A 23093-nucleotide genomic window follows, 5' to 3' on the forward strand; every position below is an offset into this window, starting at 1 on the left:
TGATAAATAAAGGGAAAGAATCTAATGTTGAATAAAACTTTCGTGAATGAAAGTTTCCTTATCTGAACTTAGTGTAACCAAGAAATTAATAAGAGATTTTTTCTTTAGATAAGTATTCTATATAATAAGTGAAAAAAGAAAGAAAATTAGAATATTCCAATTTGTAAACCCTTTACTCATTAAGAGTACCTGAGAATTTTGTTTCCCAATAAATTGAATCTGAATCACATCATGCCTGCAGTTCTAGGAAACTTTTTATGGAATATGCAGGGGTGAGAGGAACTTATTAAATGATACTATAGAGTGACAACAGCAAATCCCAGACCGGGAATCTCTCTGGAACAAGGAATTTTTATTCAACAAAATTTTCCAAGGAGCAAAAAAGATAGGGAGTTATTGTTGAAAACAAACCTTAAGAGACTCAAGGTATAGGTGTGACTTTGTTTGCTGTTCTTAACAACAAACTGCTTTATGTTTTAGTAGGGTGGGACCAAGAGTGCCTGGATTGGGTCTCTATCCCAACTACTGAGAACTTGATTTGGACCACCTCCCTTGAAATGGCATAGAGAGGAGAGTGACAGAGTGAGAACTATCCAAAGGATCAGGGTGCCAAAGGCTTAGAGAGGAGAAATGGAGGGATGCTATGGGAATAGTGATGTCTGTACGCCCATCTTGATTTTCTGTGGACTGAAAGTTGATTAATAATGGAATTAATAAGGAAATATTTTACCTAAATTGCTTAAAGGTTGCAGTTGCTCTCTTAGGAATTTCAGTTTAAAAATCCCCCTATTAAACTTGTGTAGTTACCGGATTAATTTAAAGAACTATTTTTGAGGTAGTGCTCGATATTTTACTTTTATTTAACTGGATTCTTAACTGAGTTACAACATTTATCTGTAGCAATATTGGATATTTTCTCATTTCGTAAAATGTGTTTCTAGCCCTGTGGAAGTATGTGAAATTCATACTTTTCCTCGTGCTGTTTCCTTTTTGCCATAGGAGAGAGATTTAATATTACTAAGTAACTTTAACATTGGTTCTAACAGTACCTTTTAGAGATTAAACAGATACCAACCCAGAAAAGTGTAGGTTGTCCCCGCTCTCTGCCCTTCCCTGGATTCCCCCATTTTATCTTGGCCTTCATAATCAGACAGACAGAAAGTGCAAGTACCCTTTTTTGCCTCTTGCATCTGCAGTGGAAGTAGTTTTTTTAAAATATGAATTAACTGCTAACTTGTAAACAAATGTAATAATGACCAATTATGAAGTCTAGGATAAAAATAATATGACAACATTCAGTGTTTCTGGAAAAAAAGTCAAAACTTAGAAAATTTAAGATCCTTATTTTCAGGCTGGATTAGATATTATTAATGGTTTTTGGGTACTGTTTAAAATTACTAGGGGCAAGTTAGAGAATCATTCCTTCAACTCTCTGCCTCCTCAGAACAAGAATAGCAGTGCCAAGTAACTGCAGTCACCCCTCTACCATCATCTCTGACATAGTCCCTGCCCTAATAGATGCAGTCAGGTTCTATAGATTATTGCAGCCTGGTAAGAGCCTAAAGCTCTTTCCTATTCTGCAGATCCCAAAGCACCCTGTTCTTGAGAGCTTGGATTTTACAGAATACTTGGGCTATATGCAACATTTTCTGCAACTTACATGGTGCTGGCTAGCAGCCACTTTCACTCAGATCCTCACTTCCTAGATTCACAGACCAAAGTTCTCCCATCTCCAATTAAGTGAATAGAGACTCACTTATGAAATAGAAAACAACCATAGGAAGCTTTTTATAAGATTAAAGTGAAAATTCTGTTTTTTAAATCACATTGTATTATATGAACTGAGCAATAGAAGGGAAAAAGTTCCTCAACTACTTTTTGTTTTGAAGCATTAAATCAAAAGCAGAGGTCGGTGCATTTTTGAATAAAAATCTAGGTTATATCAAATTTCAGACAGGTAGTTCTGAGAATCTAAAATCAATATAAACCTGCCTGTTCTGTGACTAAGATGAAGTTATTTTCTTTTTTGTAGTTGAATAAATTGGGTTTATTATTCATTGCTGTGAGAGAGAATACATGTCACAGGGAACCATGTGGTATTTCAGTAAGGAAAGATGTTTCTTACTGTATTTCAGTCAACAGGTAACTGATCACTTTGTGATAGGCACTGACTTTGCAACAATGAAAGTTAGACAAGATCCTCTTGGAGCTTATGTTCAGGTAATAGTGGCAATTATTTTCTGAGACCTGATTGGTAGGCATGATATCATGGTCTTACATACATTATCTGATTTAATGCAACATTGCTATTAGTCTCATTTATAATTTGTGTGGATAATGAGAGCAAAAATAAAATGACTATGCATTTTTTTAACGAAATTGAATTATATGCACATTCTCCTGGTGAATCTTTTAAAAATGTCTGCAGTATGTCAGAATTATCTTTATATACTCATATCTTTTTTTTTCTCAAATAATTGAAGATCTCTTAACTTCTGTGAGATAAAAACAAACATTAGAAGTGAGGGAAAACTAACATTTTTCACATGTTCTAAATGACAGAAAGAGCTTTCTGTATTGGTATAATCAGATGATCATTGATTGCCAAATTTATTGTTTAGTTTGTTACATTATCTGTATCCATAGAAATGCCTTTCCTTCTAATGATGTAATTGTTCCCCTTCCCCTTCTCACAAATACCCATTGCCATTGTCTTCTAATCAGAACATTATTTGCTCTTCTGCCTGAATCAGTACATCCTGAATAGTTATTAATCTGAATAAATACTTTTTGCCTCTCAGTGAAATGTTTCAAAAAACTATAGAAAGCAGTTCTATGACAGTTGTGTTTTAAGGTTTTATTAGACTTAAATATAACATTGTATTTTCAGTTCAGTAAAATACTATTTGCCATAAGTAGCTCCAATGTGAATCTGGCAGGTAATTGTAAATAATTTTTGACTTCTATTTTCTCTTTGACTCCCTTAATGGTGTCATTTGAAGAGAATCCTTAGTTTAGATTACATCTAATTTATCACTTTTTCTTTTTTGGATCACACTTTTGGTGTTGTACTTAAGAAATCTTTGCCTAGCTGAAGGTCCCAAAGATGTTCTAATATATCTTACTCTAGAAGTTTTATAACTTTAGGTTTTCAGTTACATTGATCATTTTTAGTTGATTTTTATATATGGTATAAAATATGAATCAGGATTCATATGGATATCCAGTTATTTCAACATAATTTGTTGAAAAGATTATCTTTTCTTTATGTACTTGTTTTTGTACTCTTGTAAAAAATTAATTGACCCTAATTACTCAAAGCCATCTGTAGTTTCAGTGCAATTCCTATAGAAATTTCAATGGCATTTTTCACAGAAATAGAAAAAAATTTATTTGGAATCACAAAAAACCCTGAATAGTCAAAGCAATCTTGAAAAAGAACAGAGCTGGAGGCATCACACTTTCTGATTTCAGACTATATTATAAAGCTATAATTATCAAAACAGTATGGTACTGGCATGAAAACAGACACATAGACTGGTGGAATAGAATCAAGAGCCCAGAAATAAACTCATGCATATACAATCATAAGATATATGACAAGAGAGCCAAGAATACTCAATGGGAAAAAGATAGTCTCTGTAGAAAGTGATGTTAAGAAAATGATATTCACATGTAAAAGAATGAAATTGGACTTGTTTCTTATGCCACTCATAAAAATTAACTAAAAATGGATTACAGACTTAAATGTAAGACCTGAAACCATAAAATTTCTAGAAGGAAAAATAAGGAAAATGCTCCTTGCCATTGATGTTGACAGTGATATCTTTTTGGTTATGAGACCAAAAGCATAAGAACAAAAGCAGAAATTAACAAATGGTACTACATCAAACTAAAAAGCTTAAAAGAAACAACAAAATGAAAAGAAGGCAACCTACAGAATGGGAAAAAATATTTGCAAATCATATATCTGATAAAGGGTTAATATTCAAAATAGATAAGGAGCTCATATAACTCATAGGAAAAAACAAAAACAAAAAACCAGTCTGATTCAAAAATGGGCAGAAGACCTGAATAGATACTTTTCCGAAGAAGACAGCAAGTTCATGAAAAGGTGCTCAACATGACTAATCATCAGGGAAATGCAAATCAAAACCACAGTGAGTTAATCACCTCATACCCGTTAGATTGGCTATCATAAAAAAGATGAGAGAATAAAAGCTGGTGAGGATGTGGAAAAATGGAACCCTTCTACATTATTGGGAATGTAAATTGGTATAGCCACTATAGAAAACAGTATGGATGTGCTTTAAAAAAAATAAACTAACATATAATCCACCAATCCCACTTCTGGACATCCATCCAAAGGAAATGAAATCATTATTTGGTAGAGATGTTTGAACCCTGTGTTCATCATGTTCATTGCAGCAGCATTCACAATACTTAGGAAATAACCCAAATATTCACTAATGGATGAATGGATAAAGAAAATGTGATATATATGTATATGTACATACATATACATACATACATAGGAATATTATTCAGCCATAAAAAGAAAGCAGTCTTGCCATTGCAACAACATGGATGAAACTTGAGGGTATTATGCTAAGTGAAATAAGTCAGAGAAAGACAAATACCGTATAATCTCATTCATGTGGAATCTAAAAAAGCTAAATTCAGAAAACAGTAGAAAGTAGTTACCAGGAGCTAGGGCTGGGGGATGGGGGGCGTGGGAGTGAGAGAAATGATATGTTGGTCAAAGGGTACAAACTTCTACTTATGAGAAGAATAAGTTCTACTTATATAGCTAATGTATAGCATAGAGACTATAGTTAACAATACTGTATTATATACTTAAATTTGTTAAGGGAGTAGATCTTATTATGTTCTTACCATAACATCAACAGAAAAATGGTAATTGTGTGAAGTGAAGGATGTATTAACCTTATTTTGGCAACATTTCACAATATATACGTGTATCAAATCATCACATTGTAGATCTTAAACTTACACAATGTTATATGTCAATTAACTATCAATAAAGCTGGGAAAAAATTAATTGACCCTACATGTGTGGTTTTATTTTTGTACTCTGTGCTCTTTTATTATCTATAGATCTATCTTTAATCTAATACCATACTATCTTGGTACTATAGCTTTATACAATTCTTAAAACTGGGTAGTGTGTTTTCCAACTTTGTGCTTTTTAAAAATTGTTTTGGCTATTCTAGTTCTTTTGCCTTTTCATATAAATTTTAGAATCACCTTGTTAATTTCTATGAAATAGCTAGCTGGGATTTTGATTGGAATTGTGTTGAATCTAGAGATCAATTTGGAGAGAATAAATATCTTAATTATGTCTTCATTCCATAAACATGGTAAATCTATTTAGTTACTTTTTTTAAGTTGTCAGTGTACAGATCTTACAAATATTTTTTAAGTTTAGACTTGTGTTTCCTGTTTTTGAGTGCTAGTGTAGGTTACTTTTTAAAATTTCAGTTTCTAATTGTTCATTGCTGGTATATGGAAATATATGGATTTTTGTATGTTCACCTTGTTGCATGTCTGTATTAGTGTTCTCCAGAGAAATAGAACCCATAGGGTGTGTGAGTGTGTTTGTGTGTGTGTGTGTGTGTGTGTGTGTGTGTGTGTGTGTGTAAAGATATGAAAAACTTGATTCTTATGATTATGGCGGCCGGTAAGTCCAAAATGTGCAGGGTGGGTTTGCAGTCTGGAGACACAGAAAAGAGCTGATAACTGCAGTTCGACTTGCAAAGCTGTCTGCAATAGAAATCCTTCTTGCTTGGGGGAGGTCTTTCTTTGTTATATTCAGGCCTTCAGCTGATTGAATGAGGCCCACCCACATTATGGAGGAGGACATTTAAAATCCTAACTTTTGTATTTCTGTTGTTTTTTTTCCTTTTCTTTAGGAGGAGCATATTATTTAATATCTAGAAGTCTAGGCCCAGAATTTGGTGGTGCAATTGGCCTCATTTTCGCTTTTGCCAATGCTGTCGCAGTTGCTATGTATGTGGTTGGATTTGCAGAAACTGTGGTGGAGTTGCTTAAGGTAATTCACCTTTCTTCTAGTCATTTGTTTCCCAAATCTTTGTTGAGGGCTTATATCCTGCTCACCATTTAGATGCTAGGAAAGCAGTGGTGAATACAAAATTCATCCTTCAAGAAGTTTAGTGTATGAGATAGACAAAGAAAATTATTTTAGAAAGTCAGAAGTAGATAACTAGGAGGTCTTGGTTTGTGGTTTTTCTCTTTTTTCTTTTTTTTTTTAACGCCTACAGCACCTGGTATTCCTAGGTGGTCTCCCATCCAAGTACTAACCACGCCCAACCCTGCTTAGCTTCCAAGATCAGGCAAAATCAGGCACGTTCAGGGTGGCGTGGCCATAAACACTAGGAGACCTTGGCAACACAAAGGGAGATCACTTAACTTACCATCTAGAAATGGGTGGAAGACTGTCAAGGATGGGAGTTTAGATGTTAATAAGCTGATAGCAGAAGTGGGGTGTGGTATGAGGGAAACAAGGAAGAAAACAAAACAAAGGCCTGGAAAGAGTGGAGTATATTATGTGTTTAAAAAAAAAAAAAAAAACCAAAATATTTCTGAATGGCTAGAGCACAAAGGCAAGAGATTTAAGACTAGAAAGAGGAATCAAGTCAGGAAGGGTCTTTGTTTGCTAATATATTTAGGTCTTACCTTGAATAGAATTGGGGACCATTAACATGATCAGATTTGGAACCTAAAGAAATGACCATGGTATAGAGAATGGATTTGAAGGATCACAACTGGAGATGAAGCCCTTTTAAAAGGTTGTTGTAGCTGTCCTGGGAGCAGAGACATGGCTTATATTAAAACAATGATGAGGCCTTTTGAGCCACGCTTCTCTTGCTCAGGCCCGCTTCCACGTCTGGAAGTGTACCTTCCCTTCTAATAAAACTTTACTTTTCTACTGTAAAAAAAAAAAAACAAAACAAACAATGACTAATGGGGCTGAAAAGGCGTGGGCGAATATGAGAGATTTTAAAAACATTGAATAAGTAGACTTGATTAATGGGATGTGGGAAATTAAAGAAAAAGAAAGGAGGATGTCAGGTTTACACACAGTTGAGGATTTAGATGGGAAGTAATGCCATTCACTTGAGATAGAGAACATAGGACAGTTTAGTTTTAGACCTCTGATTTTAGGAACTAGAGATATATCCAAGCAGAGCTGGCCAGAAAGTAGTTGACAATACTCTTTGGGAATTTAGATAAGAACTTGTTTGAAAAGAGTCATTGGGATGTGTATAGTTAATTAAAGTAGTAGAAGCGAAGTAGGATTCAGTACTGTAAAATGAACCTCGACTGACTCATAGTTGTTCATGTTAGGTTAGGTTGTAACTCTTCTTCTGCACTAGTGTTTGGTACATTAGCAAGTGTAAAATTTGGAAACGACTGACACTTACATTGCATTGACGTCATCTGTGTAGGCCAAAAGGATGGAGGAAAGGAAGGGCTGTAAGTAAGCAAGTAATATAATCATTAAGAGTTTGTATTCTTTCATTGTTTAATTTAGTATATGTTTTTAATTTCATTGATATTAAATCAAAAATACTTTTGCTCATAGAATGAGAATAATGTATTTTGGACAACTACATGAAAGTATATCCATCTCTTTCTGCAAACCTAAGACCATTTAAAGCATGAGTTCACTAATAAATACATCAAAATATATTTCTGCTATATAACTTAAGAAAATCCTGTTAGTGCTATTTAGTCATATTATTTTTATTTGCTTGTTAGCAATTCTCTTTTTGATTTATTGTGTCTGCATTAAATATAGCATTATTCATTTGATCATATTTTTGATGTCATCAGATACCTGAATGGCATCTCAATAATAGTTATTCATTCCTTTTCCTTAGGTCTCTGTTCGTAGTTAAATAGGCATTTGTTCAACTTCTACATGTAAGGCACTGTATGTACTTTCTCTAAAATGTTTAAAAAGAATTAGACTTTAACCAAAATAACTAATATTGCTTATTACATTTATAATTCTCTTTTTCTAGGAACATTCCATACTTATGATAGATGAAATCAATGATATTCGAATTATTGGAGCCATTACAGTGGTGATCCTTTTAGGTATCTCAGTAGCTGGAATGGAGTGGGAAGCAAAAGTGAGTAATGGTATCATTGGAATATCTGTAAATATTTAATATATGAACTTACAGAGCTTTTGTTTTAGGAATGCTATACAGCGTGGTAACATTTTTAGATTTTGATATTTAGATATTTAGATTCCTAAATGGCCACTTTCAGAGAAATTTATGTATAAGGTTATTTTCTAATCGACAAATGGGAAATATTTGGAGATAGCCTATCAGTTTAAATACAGTATTTTCTAAATTTTTGACTCCCTACCTCCCCTCTCGTCCCCTATTCTTAATTTACATTATATAGAAATGTCCAGGTCAGTATTAGGTAGTCCAAATTAAACTATTGGCTTTGTAATTTATTTAAAAGTTCATTTAAATAAATATAGAGGCAATAAGTTAGTGCCCGTTAGGGATGAGAGAAGCTAATCTTGCCCCTTACTATTGAAATCTCAGAAATCATGACTACTAAAGTCAATACCAGTGTTTCTGGGAAAAATTGAAGTCAAGTGTTAACATGTAGTCAGAGCACCCAAATATATTTCTGTGTTTTTGAGAGAATATGTTACAGTACAGCTCCTGTTTCCTGAGTAATGCATACCCACAAAGATGCTTTTGAGCAGCTCAAAGTCCCTTCTAGGGTTTCTTCGTGTTTATTTCTGTAGATTGTATAAAATCACAGATTTCTGCTATATGTGAGCTATGATAATATTTACCAGATCAAAAATTAGGAAAGTATGAAAGAATTATTTTTCTATGGTTGTTATTTAACTCGTTAGTATAAAATTAAATCATTTACTTAAACATTTAATAAATCTGCTTTACTGAAAAGAATAGAATTTCATACTACCTGGACACGATTAGATATAATTTGTTCTTATTTCCACAAATGACAGTTTTTCATGAGTATCTGCCCAATTTTATTGGCAAGTTAAGAGTAGAGGAGGAAAGGCAGGGGGTGGGCAGAATGGGTGAAGGTGTAGTCAAAAGGTACAAACGTCCAGTTATAAATAAATCATGGGATGTAATGTACAGCATAGTGCCAATAGTTAATAATACTGCATTGTATATTTGAAAATTGTTAAAAGAGCGAATCTTAAAATTTATCATTACAGAAAAAAATTTATAACTGTATGGTAATGGATGTTGACTAGACTTACTGTGGTGATCATTTCACCTTATAATCAAATATCAAATCATTATGTTGTATACCTGAAACTGATATATTATTACATGTCGTTGTGTTCCAATAAAACAAAACAAAATGAAAAAAGGGTGGAAGAGGAGAAGTGGTAGTTCTCATAGATTGTTCTTGTCTCTCAGTCCCATTGCTACTTGAATCCCCATCCTGGGTGTTGTCTTCTTTCTGTACTTTTTCTTTTATTTCCCTGTAGCTGACACACATTCAGCATTGTGTTTGGACTTGGTATAAAACTTGTGATCGTTGCAAATATGTTCTCCATGTCAAGATTGTACTATGCAGTGGAGGAGAAAGGAAAGAATGATATATAGAATGAAAAGCCTACAGTGTTTTGAATTTATAGTGCTTTATGATTTGTGGGGATGCATGTCGTTAATTCATTTGAGAAATATATGGCATGATCCTACTTTTGTTACTCATTTTTTTCTCAATGCGTTGAGCATTTTAGGATAGTTCTTTAGAGATTGGTCATTTAATAAATTTATTCTACACCTACTTTGTGCTTGACGTTGTTTGAAGTACTGAGGAAACAAGACTGAAATCCCTTCCCCCATGGAAGTTATATTCTAGTGAAACTGAATCAATGTATAGATATGAGATTTGATTTTGATTTTTAATGTTTAAAATTCCAGGCTCAGATTGTTCTTTTGGTGATTCTGCTACTTGCTATTGCTGATTTCGTCATAGGAACATTTATCCCATTGGAGAGCAAGAAGCCCAAAGGTTTCTTTAGTTATAAGTGTAAGTAAAAAAGATAGAATATTTTTAAATGTGTATATTATACAATACAATTCTATTAGTAAATAAATTTAGTACATTTTAGATATTTTATAATGTAATTGAGTTTGGTGTAGTGACTTGCACTAATTGACAATTCAATTTAGTTTTGTCTTTATGTGTGTTACAATTGGAATAAAAAATCACTTATTTATGTCTTTCATTTTTCATTATTAACAACAAAAGGTAATAGAATGTAAAAAATAAATCAGTGCTACTGAGGAAAGGTACTTTAGTTCTCTACTAATTTTGGGAATTTATAACTGAAAGGTAACTTGTTGGATGTGGCTTTTTCATTGTTTTAGTTGTATTTCAGCACAAGTCTAAAAGTACCTGAGACTGTGAAACTGTGAAAATAACTAGAAATATTAGTTTCTTTGTGATTGCAGGTTAAGTTTTTCTATGGTTTGCATTAATTGTGTGAGACTTTTCTACAGTTTTCATCTTCTGTGACCCTTTTCATTCTGCATCTAATTGTCACTACTGGTGAAATTGACTTATTTATTATTTCCTAAAGGATCTCTCTGTATCTTCTCCACCCTCCCTGAACCCTCACTTTCCATCTTCTCCCTGCTTAATTGAGCAACTCTGAACCTTGAACCTATCTCCACAAAATAAAATGAAAGTGGGAAAAAATAGTTGCATTAGCATCAGAGAGGCTTAGCACTGAGGGTAACAGGTTTGTTTCAGTTGATAAAAACTCCTTGCTTTGAAGCTCTAGAAGAAAAGTCCTAGCTTTACTTCTCCTTAGTTGGTTAGCCCGGAGTACTCATAAAGATATAGAATGTAAATCAGTGTACTTCTTCCTTCAGAAAATCATACATGGGGAAAAAAGAAAGTTGAACTAAACTGTAGAGCCTATAGACCTAGTTGACTTACATTCTGGTATAAACCCCTTGATCTTTTCGCTGTCTGGCAGGTTGACAGCACACAGTTCTTGGGTCATTTGTGAGTAGTACTGATTTGGCCTGTACCAGACCCTGACTTAGTTGGCTGGGCGGTTTTCTGATACAAATTGTTTTAAGGCACTTACCTTAACTGACACCCACCTATTATTTCTGCCTACTGGTCCTGGGTTGATAGTGTGATGTCTGTTCTGTCTACTAGTGCTCATGTGTACTTCTAAACTGGGCTTTAAATTCCTGAATTCCTGGACTGGGAGAAGTGGTGTCTGCTAGGCATGCCAGAAGTGAAAGTGGCATCGGTTAGGTAGATAATTTTCTGTATTTTGTGCTCTCATAAATTATATTTGTGATATTTCTTCTATTATGAACGATTTTTTACTTCAGTTTTTTAATATGTGTTTTTGAACATTTGTTTTTGTCACTTTTATTTCTAAAAGAAGTATTAAAAATTATAGTGGATGATACTTCTAAAAATATTTCTGATAATTAAATATTTTTTGTTTATACTTTAATTGATTTAAAAATATCTACAAATACATCTTCTAGGCTACATTTTTTATTTTGCTTTTTTTTTCAGATCCTTGGCAACTTAAAAAAGTATTACATAGTTAGCTAGTGTAGTAATTTATGTTGTATTTAAGTAGTACATCTGAGTTTATCTCAATCTGAGGTAAATAAATCTAAATATACTTTGGAATGTGACTTCTCTTTTTTGGTGGTTGATATTGCTTGGCTCTCTTCTTATTCTTTATAGTAAAGCAGTGTCAGTAGTAAACAGGCTAATATTGATAAACTTGTCAGGTCAAATGACTACCTAATAGAGGGTATTCATTTTTTCCTCTTTCCTTTTTTCTTTTTGGTATGAGATGTGTCTTTCATCAAAGACCAATGCTTCTGCTGTGTTCTAGATCACCTTTCTTTTACTTTATCAAAGCCATTTATCCTATAATAATCGACTTTCTTTCCTGCATCAAAACTCTCACATATATAAGTTCATGAACTTGTTCTAGTAAGTCCCATCCTGAAAATGCTGTCTCTTTTATTCTCCTTGAGCTACCATCTCATTTCCCAATTCCCTTTCATAGACAAATTTCTCAAATCTATACCTCTCATTTATTGTTATTTCAAAGTAATTTCAAACTTATAGAGAATTTGAAAAATTTATACAATAAATTTCTTAAACTTTTCACAATAGATTCACCAACAATGATCACTTTTTAATTGTCTTTTTTTTCCGCTGCATTCGTTTTATCACTCCATATATATCTAATTATTATTACTACGATTGCTAAACCTTTTGAAAGTACTTGCAGAAATCATGACTTCTTATCTTTAAACATAAGCAGATATCTGCTACGGAAAAGGACAATTCAGGAAGTTTAACTTTGGCACATATGGTTCATATACAAATTTTTCCAGTTGTCCCTATAAAAAATTTTATAGCAACTTTTTTATTCCTATTCCAGGGACCCATTCATGATCATGTGTTATATTCAGTCATCATATTTCTTCATTCTCCTTTTTTTAAAAAATTGCCTTTACATAATCTTCAATCTCCCTGAATCTGAAACAGCTCTGTAGGCTTTTTTTTTTGTTTTTCATGATATTGACATTTTTCAAGAACAAGTCCTGACAGTTGAGTTTGCCTGATTTATTTACATAGATTTAGGTTATTCATTAATTTTTTTTTTTTTTTTTTATCTTTTGGTCATTCAAACAACCTTTTTACTGAATTCTCATTATGAGCAGACTCTGTATAGACACTTTGGTTAATGTAAAGATTAACACAACATAGTCCTTATCTTGGTAAGGCTTATATTCTAGTTGGGTAGATACATACGTAACTAAATTGATAATAAAACATGGTAAAGTGCCAAAAGAGAGGTATAATAAAGAGCTATGGGAGTCCACAGGTTATTCATTTTTGCCAGGAACACCACCTGGATGATGTTTCCTCCTCAGTGCGTCATCACATTAGGAGACTTCACATGATGTCAGATTTTCCCATCACTGATGGTTTTAACTTTGATGACTTGGTCAAAGTGGTACCTAAGAGGTTTCTTTATTGTGAGGTTGTCATTTTCTTCTTTGTAATTAATAAGTAATTTGAGACTGTACAGAGCCTATTCCCCATCAAATAGTTTGATTTCATTCATTTTTAACCCTTCTCTGGCTTCTGTCTGTCAAAGTCATGACCCATGGTGCTAGATCTATTGCGCAGCAGACATATACTTAGTTGTCCCATTCTCCTTGAAGTATTTTTCTTGTTTTATTTGATGTCACAATGATCACTATGTCTATTACTCTACGTTTTAGTGTCCTATTACCCCTTCTCTTCTTTTATCCTCTAAATGTCAAAGTTGCACAGAGTCTAACTATATTCTTTCTTTTGGTGATGTATACTCATGGTTCCAGATGCTATCAAGAGACTGACATGTTTCTATTCCTGGATCTCTCCTTTAAACTCCATATATAGATATATGTCCTACCTAATCCTTCTCAGACTTTTCTATTTCAGTATGTGGATGAAACCAGGATCTCAGTGTTTTCTACCTGCCCCCTTACTTTCTAATCTTTCTCTAATCAGTACATTATTCTCCCCTCACTAGACTGAAGCACTGAAGTAACTTTTTAAGGTCTCCCTGTTTCAGATGTTGATGCCTTAGTCCATTGCCCACACAGCATCCACAAAAGCCTTAATCACATCATTTTATTTGCATGTATCTAAGCCTATGTTGGCTTTCTATTATGTTTAGGATAAAATATAAAATTTTATATTTTATATATTTAAAATTTTGTATATTTTCACCCCCTTTTCAGGAAGGAAGGAAGGAAAGAAGGAAGGGAAGAAGGGAGGGAGGGAAGGAGGGAGGAAGGGAAGGAAGGAAAGAAAAAAAGAAAGAAGGAAAGATTAATGGATAGAATGAAGGAAGGAAGGATGGTTGGATAAATGACAGTTAATTCGTTGTTTTAGTGTCAGGACCTGTAAGAATAGATGGAAACAGTAGGACTAGTTGAAGCGTTCATTATTGTTGAAGTGAAAAGGGCCTTTACCTAATTTATCTTAGCTAAAATTATCTGGAAACCTGATGAATGACCTCAAAAATCAAAAAGGTCACCTCTACGAAATAGAGAAAGCTGTACATATAATATAGAAGTTCGATGGAAGGAAAAAATTGTTCATTTAGCATGATATTCCTTTTATTTTCTTTTCTCATTTCTTTTGACTTCTGAGATTGAAGGGCTTAATCCACGCTTTGCTTTACATTTTGTCTAGTGACAACAATCAAATTAGAGGTGCTCGACTTAATTATTAAGGTCTACAAAATAGTAGGGCATGACCAGGTCAAATCATTTTTGTTTGTAAACTGTTTGTTCCCTTACAAAAAAAGAGAGATACTAATACTTGAATTAGAAAGTTTTTAAAAGTTTACCAGTTACTTCAAGAAAAGTCAGAGATCATACATAGCATTTACTCTTGACCTAAATTATTATAGTCTAATCTGCTATTCACTAATTGCCAAAAAACATTTCGTTCTCTACAGCTGAAATATTTAATGAGAACTTTGGACCAGATTTTCGAGAGGAAGAGACCTTTTTTTCTGTATTTGCTATCTTTTTTCCTGCTGCAACTGGTATTCTGGCTGGAGCAAATATCTCAGGTGATCTTGCAGTAAGTACTGTATTGATTATATATTTAAAAGTATTGTATTGATTATATATTTAAAATGGTATACATATGTTTACTTTTAAAGATAGACCTTAAAAAATATCTTTTTGTCTTCTAGGATCCTCAGTCAGCCATACCTAAAGGAACACTCTTAGCCATTTTAATTACTACGGTGGTTTACATGGGAATTGCAGTATCTGTAGGTAAAGAACCTAACATTTCTTTATGTGTTTCAGAAATTTTTTGATGTACATACTATAAATAGTTATTTCATGACATATTTCTGACTTTTAAATTCAGAAATATTTTAATAAAAAACATGGAGTTGCATATTTTAATTAAAAAAAAAAGTTTTAAGTAAACTAGTAATGATTTATCGACACCTAAGCCAACAGCCTCCAACCTTTTTGGAACCAGGAACCGGTGCTCCTATGAGAATCTAATGTGTGATGATCTGAGGTAGAGCTGAGGCACTGATGCTAGCGCTAGGGAGCAGCTGCAAACACACATGAAACTTCACTGGCTCATCTGCCACTCACCTCCTGCTGTGCATCTTGGTTCCTAACAGGCCATGGATTGGTACCAGTATGCAGCCCAGGAGTTGGGAACCCCTGATCTAAACCACCAAATGCTCTATGACTCCTCTAGGATTTTTATTAAAGTAAATAGGAAGCTTATGTGAAATCTTATCTGCAAACTCTTAAATTTCACTGAGTATATTTATAGAAAACTTTATAGGTAAAAGTAAATGCTTTGTTTATGGTGGTTATTTAATATTTTTATGTAATTTCATTATATGAAGATTATTTCAAGGCCATTAAGCAGTATCTGGCATTTTTTACCATAAAAACTGATTTTGATGAATAAGACATACTACATTGAATGAAAAATCTTTCTCTAAAGTCTTACTAAATTGAATGAAAATGGTTTTAAACCATTTTATTATATTCATGGGCTCATAGCATTTTAGAACTTAAAAGGTCTTAAATGGTCAACTAGTCTCTAAATCCCTGTTTTATAGATGAAGGAATTGAAGCTTAGAGATTTCAATACCAAAGATAACTCATACTTGCTTTAAAGAATTGTTTTCATGGCAAAGTGAATATTGGTTTGTTTTTTTAAAATAAAGTCTTAAAAGGCTATTTATAATAGTAGGTTCTTTACCTGAAACATTCTAGTCCAGAAGAAATTTAATAACTATTAATTTGCATATAATTTACAAGTAGTAGATAAATTGTCTCAAATTTAGTACATTTTCATAAAACTATGTACTTTAACCAGAATACATATATTTTTGAAATTTAATCATTGTCTTAATGTCTGAACTCTAAAAGTCAGGTTTTACAGTTAAATATCTTGAGCATACTATAAGAATAAATCTTAGTTTAATGCCAACCTAAAGAATCACAAACTCCAAATTCATAGACTACAGAGTATAAGGATTCCATTGTATTTCAGTGAGAAAATTTTATTTTTGCTATATATTCAACGATTTGTTGGGAAATAATAATGGAACTTTTTTTATAGACTCTGCTGCTAATTTGCATCAATTTAATTTTGAAATTTCACTAAACATAGAGTTAGAAATGCTAATAATACTGTCATGATGGGCTAAATTAAAATACAAAAAAGGAATTGAATTTCATTTAGCTTTACAATCTATACATAAATATTTGAAATTCATTTATATATAATCTTACCAAAATATTTTTATGTTCCCTTAAAACTCCTAGCATGCTCGTATTTATCATACATAAGCTAACTAAAGAAAATTTAGTTTCAATTTAAAGAATGATATAACTGATCATGTTTCAGATTGGACAATAATCTGTAGGAGCAAATAAACTTTTTCTGTTTTTTATCTGACCCTATAACACTGCTGGTCCTCATACTCATTTTATTCTGTCTGCATGAGCCCTTGCGGCAATAGGAGTAGCCCTTTCTCCTTGGGTATTCAATAGCTGAACCAGTAAAGATGGTCAATACACCAGTGGTTGTATAACTAGTTCGAAGCAATGGAACCTTTTTCTCCCAAATATATTTTGAAATATGAAACACATAAAAGCATAACTGCTTTAGGGCTCAACACGGCTCAGTTCTCCCTTCACACTCCAATGCTTTCAGAAATACCTGTAAGGAAACATGGTTTTGCAAACACTGCTCTGAAAGTTAGATGAAGAAATTTTAAGAATAAAGAACTATAGGTAGTTGATCTAGTAATTAAAATATTCTCCTTATCAAATTTAATTTTCCATTTATTCAGTTTTTGATGTCACAGCTATAATTTCTACCTCCTATATGGTGAGACAATAGTGTTAAAGTGCTTCAAAAGTAAAAATACATGAATACAGTCTAAGGAATGGTTAATTACTATTACTTGTACATCATAGGTTATTTCAAATAATGAAGTGCTTTCAAGAAAACTTTCAAAATTTTATTATACAAGTTTTTGGTTTTGCACAAAAGTAGAGAGCATTTTCTGATGAGCCTAACAACTTTCACCCAGCTTTAAAAAAATTTTCAAGAATTATCAGTACATGGTTAATCCTGTTTCATCTATAACCTATTCACTCTGCCCCATAAGTCATTTTTAAGCAAATCTCAGATACTATATATTTTCTTATTATCAGGGTGGACTTATCTGAGACAAAGGTTTAAGTAGAATTATATTTCATTAATGTTCAAATTGGTTTCCCTCACAGAAGATATTACCTGAAGTCTGATTTTTGACAGGTTTCAAATATAAAATATTTGGAGTATAGAAAACATTTCTGCCACTTGGAACTCTTTCAACACAATGTTTTCATGTTTGGTTAAAAAGACATCTTAACCAAAGAGGCCAGGAAATAGTTTTGTAAATATACATTTTTCACAACTTATATTTACAAGGTTGTTAAGTATATATGTATAAATACTACTCCTTATAAGGTTCCATTTTACTACTTAAATATTGGGGACCAATACTGGGGACCATGATGCTTTCCAAATTCTGTTCCCTATAAAGCTATCTTAACTGTAAATGCAGTGTATGTTATTATAAGCAAGTATGTACAGTCAGTCCCATAATTTCTTTATTGGTATATGTAATTTTGAAATGAATATAAATATTAGCTATATTTTTTGTTCTTATTGTCATTTGTGCTTTAGGTTCATGTGTTGTTCGGGATGCCACGGGGAACGTTAATGACACTATTGTAACAGAGCTAACAAACTGTACTTCTGCAGCCTGCAAATTAAACTTTGACTTTTCTTATTGTAAAAGTAATCCTTGTTCCTATGGCCTAATGAACAACTTCCAGGTGAGCATCAAATTTATATTATAACAGACATTCTGTATTTGTCTAGAGGTCAGACTGCTATCAAATCGGACCATTCAGATTACAGCAATAACTTAGAAAGGAGGACTGTTGTTACTTTATACCTAGATGTCTTTTTTAAAAGACTGTAGATAATTAATTGAGCAAACAGAAAAAGATGAAAGGGTAAAATCTGAAGCCATTTAAGAGCGAAAGGGCCTCCAAGGGTAACACTTTTTATAATAGAGTATAATATATGTAGTATACTGTTTCAGAAAGCAAAGAAGCATCAGAAGCATCTTATACATGGTCATATTTGTGGGGTCTATTTCTGAATTCTCTGTTTCATTGATCTTTGTATCTATGCCTCCACCAATACCATACCATCTCGATTTCTGTAATTACATAAGTCTTAAGTCACGTAGATTGATTTTTTTCCCATTTTATCCTTTTTCAAAAATGTTTTAGCTGTTTTAGTTTTTCCATATAAATTTTAGACTAATCTTATGTTTATCTATAAAAAATCTTGCTGGGATTTTGATAGGAACTGCCTTAAACTTGTATGTCAGTTTGGGGAGAATTGACCATTACTATGTTGAGTATTCCAATCCATGAACACAATATGTTTTTCTGTTCCCTTTGAGCTTTTTTCTTTCATCAGCATTGTATAGGTTTCATAATACAAGTTCTGTACACCTAAGTCTTTCATTTTTATTGCGAGCAATTTAAATCCACACTAATTAAAATGAGTTGTTTTCTAATTAGAGGTGTCTCCATAATTGCTATATATATATAAATACCCTTTTGAAAAGTATTGATCAGTATCAATAGTGTTATTTTATTAGATATGGCCCATATGGTCATCCTAAACCACCGTTTAACAACAGAATTAAATCCTTAATGGATGCTTGAAAGTTTGTGAACTTTTAAAATATGAACTATGTAAAGATAATCTCAAGTATTTGGAGAATATCAGTCCTATAAGGTACTAAAAGTGAAATGAAATTTTTATAAACTTTATGTGTTTTTAGAAACTGTGCAAAGATTTTATAAGGGGAGAAGGAGTTACTAAAATTGGGAGGATAATTTTGAAAATTGCTTGATAAGTCCTAGGATGCTAGAAGGAAGAGACACAAAGGTATAGATTCAGATTAAAACAAAATATTCTGTGGCAAATCTATAGATTAGATGGTTCTACTAATTAAATGTAAAAAATTAAAATGTTGCTTCCTAGTGTTTTTCCAGTATTGTGTGAAAGCAATAAACAGAATAGTTGGGAATTTGATATGTTTCAGAACACTATAAATTTTATGTGGAATACATAAATTTTATAATAAAATTTTGTAACTTAAATTTTAATGGCATTATTCTAATTTTCTGTTGTAGTTTTCAAGCAATTGACTACACTTTCAGTGGTTCTAAATATTGAACCCAATTATGTAATAGGAGTTTGTTTTTTCTAGTCACAAGACTAGGCAAAATCGTAAGAATGAAAGAAAGTATTCATGTCCAGCTAATGATTCGGGCCAATTCTGACATTGATATTGTGTATGAAAGGCACAAATGCTGGTCTCTGCCCAGGGACTGAAAATACCAATCAGATTTCTGCATTGTTGCCTTCAAATAGAAAAGTGAGTTGTCTTTACCAAGTCTAGTATGGACTCGTTCAAGCAAAGAGGAGTTTGGTATACATAAAGCTGCTTTTCTAATTTAAGTAAATACATTTTTTAAAAATCTTTGTAACGTGATACATAGTGTGGGGGTGGGGAAATCTTGTGAAAATATAAATTGTTATTTGGAGAATGAAGTATGGAGGCTATAACTGAGGAGCCTGTAAGTTGGAGTCTCCATCATGAAGCCTATACAAAGCCACACTTTATACTGCTGTTTTGCATATAATTGACTTTTCATATTTCAGGAGGAAAAGGGATTTGGTCTACCTTATTTGTCTTAAATTTTTAAGTTTATACATTATATTTATGTATATAATATACATAGAGTGTTATGTTTCTTATTCTAGTTTTATATTTTAATGTCCTCTGAAACCTTTGACTAGGCATTGCTTAATAAACAAAATGTGAGCATCTTTGCTCTGTCAGTCAAAGCCTTTCATACCCAAACTTATGTCCCACTGCCTTCTATTCGGACTGGACTCCAGTCATGGTGTGTTTGTGTAAGTACACATGACACACACTGACCCTACTCTGTTCTATATCTGTTGTTTCACTCTGCTTGGAATACACCTCCTTTTTCTCCTTATATGTCCAAATCTATTTGCTCTGAAGATTTTCTTGAACCTTATCAACACATGTACCCCACACACAAAATTTCACCAATCATTTTAGTTGGCCTTGTTTTCACTTTTTATTAGATTTTTGTCTTTTTTCCTTTTTTTTAGAGACAAAACTATCTTTTTCTTTTCTTCTTTGTTTCCACTATATATTGTAGACAACACTGATATTACCGTTACTTATATTATTATCATTATCCTTGCTACTTATATTTTACCATAAAATGGTGGGAAATGCAAAGGTTATTGGGTAAATATGTAACTAGAAAACAAGAAACTTGACAAATAATGTTTCCAGATACTAAACAGGGTGTATTATGTACCTCAATTTAGAGCTTATGGAGGAGAGACAATGTAATTTTTTCCTCAAAGTGTACACAGCAGAAATGAAGTCTGCTCATTTTTATCTTGCTCCACCTTCTATATCCTTTACGATCTTATTTCCTAAAAATAGGGTTGGCAATGCTAGATAATCTAGTACTAGTAATTGTGGAAAATAGTGATCCTGAAAAATGCATGGCATATATGTAACTATGAAATTGTTATTAAAGGTCTGAATAGAAAATCATGATTTCAAGTTTTTTCTCCCTGAGATTCTCAGAGAAGTCATGCTAATGTTTGTAAAACACTTAAATGTATTCTTCATTTTTAACCTTAAGTCTTGTGAAAGATACAGGGAGAGACATTTAAATGAAATAAGGTGGTTTATATACTCCTATTATGGCCAGGTAATTTTACATCCAATTTAAAGTATTAAATTATAGTCAAGTATATGATAGTCATAAATAGTTTAAGGCCTCATTTCCTTACCTCCTTGGTCTCAATTGACATGCTCTTGGTCAATAAAAGTGAAAGGTAAATCTCTGCTAATGAAGTAATGACTCTAGTGAATGATCATCATTCACTACCAGTGAAATTTATAATGGATGGATTAAGGTGACAGTATCTGAATCCATCAACAGCTTTTCCACCTCAATTTAGTATTTTGACACATTTCAAAGATGCAGAAAGAACAGTGCAGTGAATACCTGTGTACCTACCCTTCACTTACATTGACTAGTTATTTATATTTTGCCCCATTTGCTCATCTTTCTATGTAATTATATTATTTTTCTCCTCAAAAATATAAGAATAAATTGTAGACATCACAACATGAGAGTTTGAAGTATTTAAAATATTCTGCACAAGCACAGTACGGTTATCCCACTCAAGCAATTTAATGTTGGTGAAATGCTGTTATCTAAATATATATTCCGTATTCACATTTTTGTGCTTGTCCTAGTAATGTCCTTATAGCTATTTTTCCCACATCTAAGATTCAGTCTAGGATCACACATGGCAGTTAGTTATCATGGTATTTTAAAATCCTTTTATCTAGAAGAGTTCCCAGTCTGCCTATTTTCATCTTTCAGAATGTTGACATTTGAAGAGTTAAGGCAAGTTATTTTGTATTATACTCCTCAATTTGGATGTATCTAATTATCTTCTCATTATCTAGGTAATCAATCCATTTTTTTAAAACTTCATCATAAGGAAATATTTGAACATGTACAAAGATATGGAAAGCAATATAATGTACCCAATATATACACATTTTCCAGCTTAATCAGTTATCAGTGCATGATTAATCTCATTTTATTTATAACCCCCACTTCCTATATTATTTAGAAGCAAATCCTAGACTTTAATTTTTCAGCTAGAAATATTTCCACATTTAGCTCTAAAAAGTAAGTACTCTTTAAAGAAAATGAACAACACTCCCCCACCCCCAGTATAATCACAATACCAATCTACTATCTTAACATCCCCAAAAGAAGCAACCTTTCTGATGGAAGTTTATTGCATCACCTTGAAATGTGCTTACCAGGAAACTTGTACTTTATTTAATGCAGTTAACTGTCTAGTTCTACCTACCAGTTGACTGGCAATGCAGAGGTGAGAGGAACAGATTAAATAGCACAGTGGAGATGCAGTTAGTAAAATCTAGAGTGGGTATTTTTAAGGAGAAATAAAAATAATAAAATGTAAAGGAAAAGGTGAACCTGTAGACTGAAAAAGACCTTTAAGAGACACATCAACCAAAAGTAAAGTATAATCTTTTTGTGGATCTTGACTTGAACAAACTATTTAAAACAAAAGTGGGACAGTTTGGGAAATTCAAACGCTACTTGGCTATTTGGGCTGTTAAAGAATTATTCAGTTTTTAAGCTGTGACTATGACTCTGTAGTTACAATTTTTAAAAGTTCTTACCCATTAGAGGTAAATACTGAAACATTTGTGCATAAAATGATATCTGTAGTTTGATTCAAAATAATGTTGGGATTGGCCTTGAGTTGGTCATTGTTGAAACTGAATGATGTTTCCTTGGCAGTTCAGTATCCTCTTTTCTCTGCCATTGTGTGTCTTTGAAAATTTACAAAATAAAAAGATTTTTTAAAGGTAAGAGTTAATAGTAAATCTGTTTCAGAAATTTGGAAGGCACGTAACAATTATTACTATTTTTTATTATTGTTAAAATTTCCCTAGTATTAGTCTCCTTCATTAGAATAGTAATGATATATAGGATAGTGTTCTTTTTTTTAATTGTTCCTAAGACTTATTTTTTCATATTTATTACTTTTTTTTTTAAGGTAATGAGCATGGTGTCGGGATTTGCACCATTAATTTCTGCAGGTATCTTTTCAGCCACGCTTTCTTCTGCATTGGCATCCCTTGTGAGTGCTCCCAAAATATTTCAGGTAAGTATTTTCATATTACAAGCTTTATTAAAGGAGGAGTTAGGTAATATATTTTAATT

At 32.5% G+C, this 23093-nt stretch overlaps 1 protein-coding gene and 1 pseudogene across 2 annotated transcripts in view; one reads left to right on the forward strand and one right to left on the reverse strand.

The window, feature by feature from the left end:
* The window catches only part of SLC12A2 (solute carrier family 12 member 2), an 88502-nt gene that overhangs the window by 33391 nt on the left and 32018 nt on the right, over positions 1-23093 (forward strand). For both annotated transcript variants that reach the window (XR_002779871.1, XM_011358338.2), the window contains exons 5-11: positions 5934-6073; positions 8070-8180; positions 9990-10098; positions 14585-14712; positions 14828-14912; positions 17857-18008; positions 22927-23034. Coding sequence is in view for 1 of the 2 variants with exons in the window: in XM_011358338.2 (XP_011356640.1) it covers positions 5934-6073; positions 8070-8180; positions 9990-10098; positions 14585-14712; positions 14828-14912; positions 17857-18008; positions 22927-23034 (833 nt within the window). In the remaining variant the exon portion in view is untranslated. The remainder of the gene's footprint in view (positions 1-5933; positions 6074-8069; positions 8181-9989; positions 10099-14584; positions 14713-14827; positions 14913-17856; positions 18009-22926; positions 23035-23093) is intronic.
* Positions 6294-6412, reverse strand: LOC111738552 (annotated as a pseudogene).

This window comes from Pteropus vampyrus, unplaced genomic scaffold (assembly GCF_000151845.1).
Source record: "Pteropus vampyrus isolate Shadow unplaced genomic scaffold, Pvam_2.0 Scaffold39, whole genome shotgun sequence".
Taxonomy (NCBI): domain Eukaryota; kingdom Metazoa; phylum Chordata; class Mammalia; order Chiroptera; family Pteropodidae; genus Pteropus; species Pteropus vampyrus.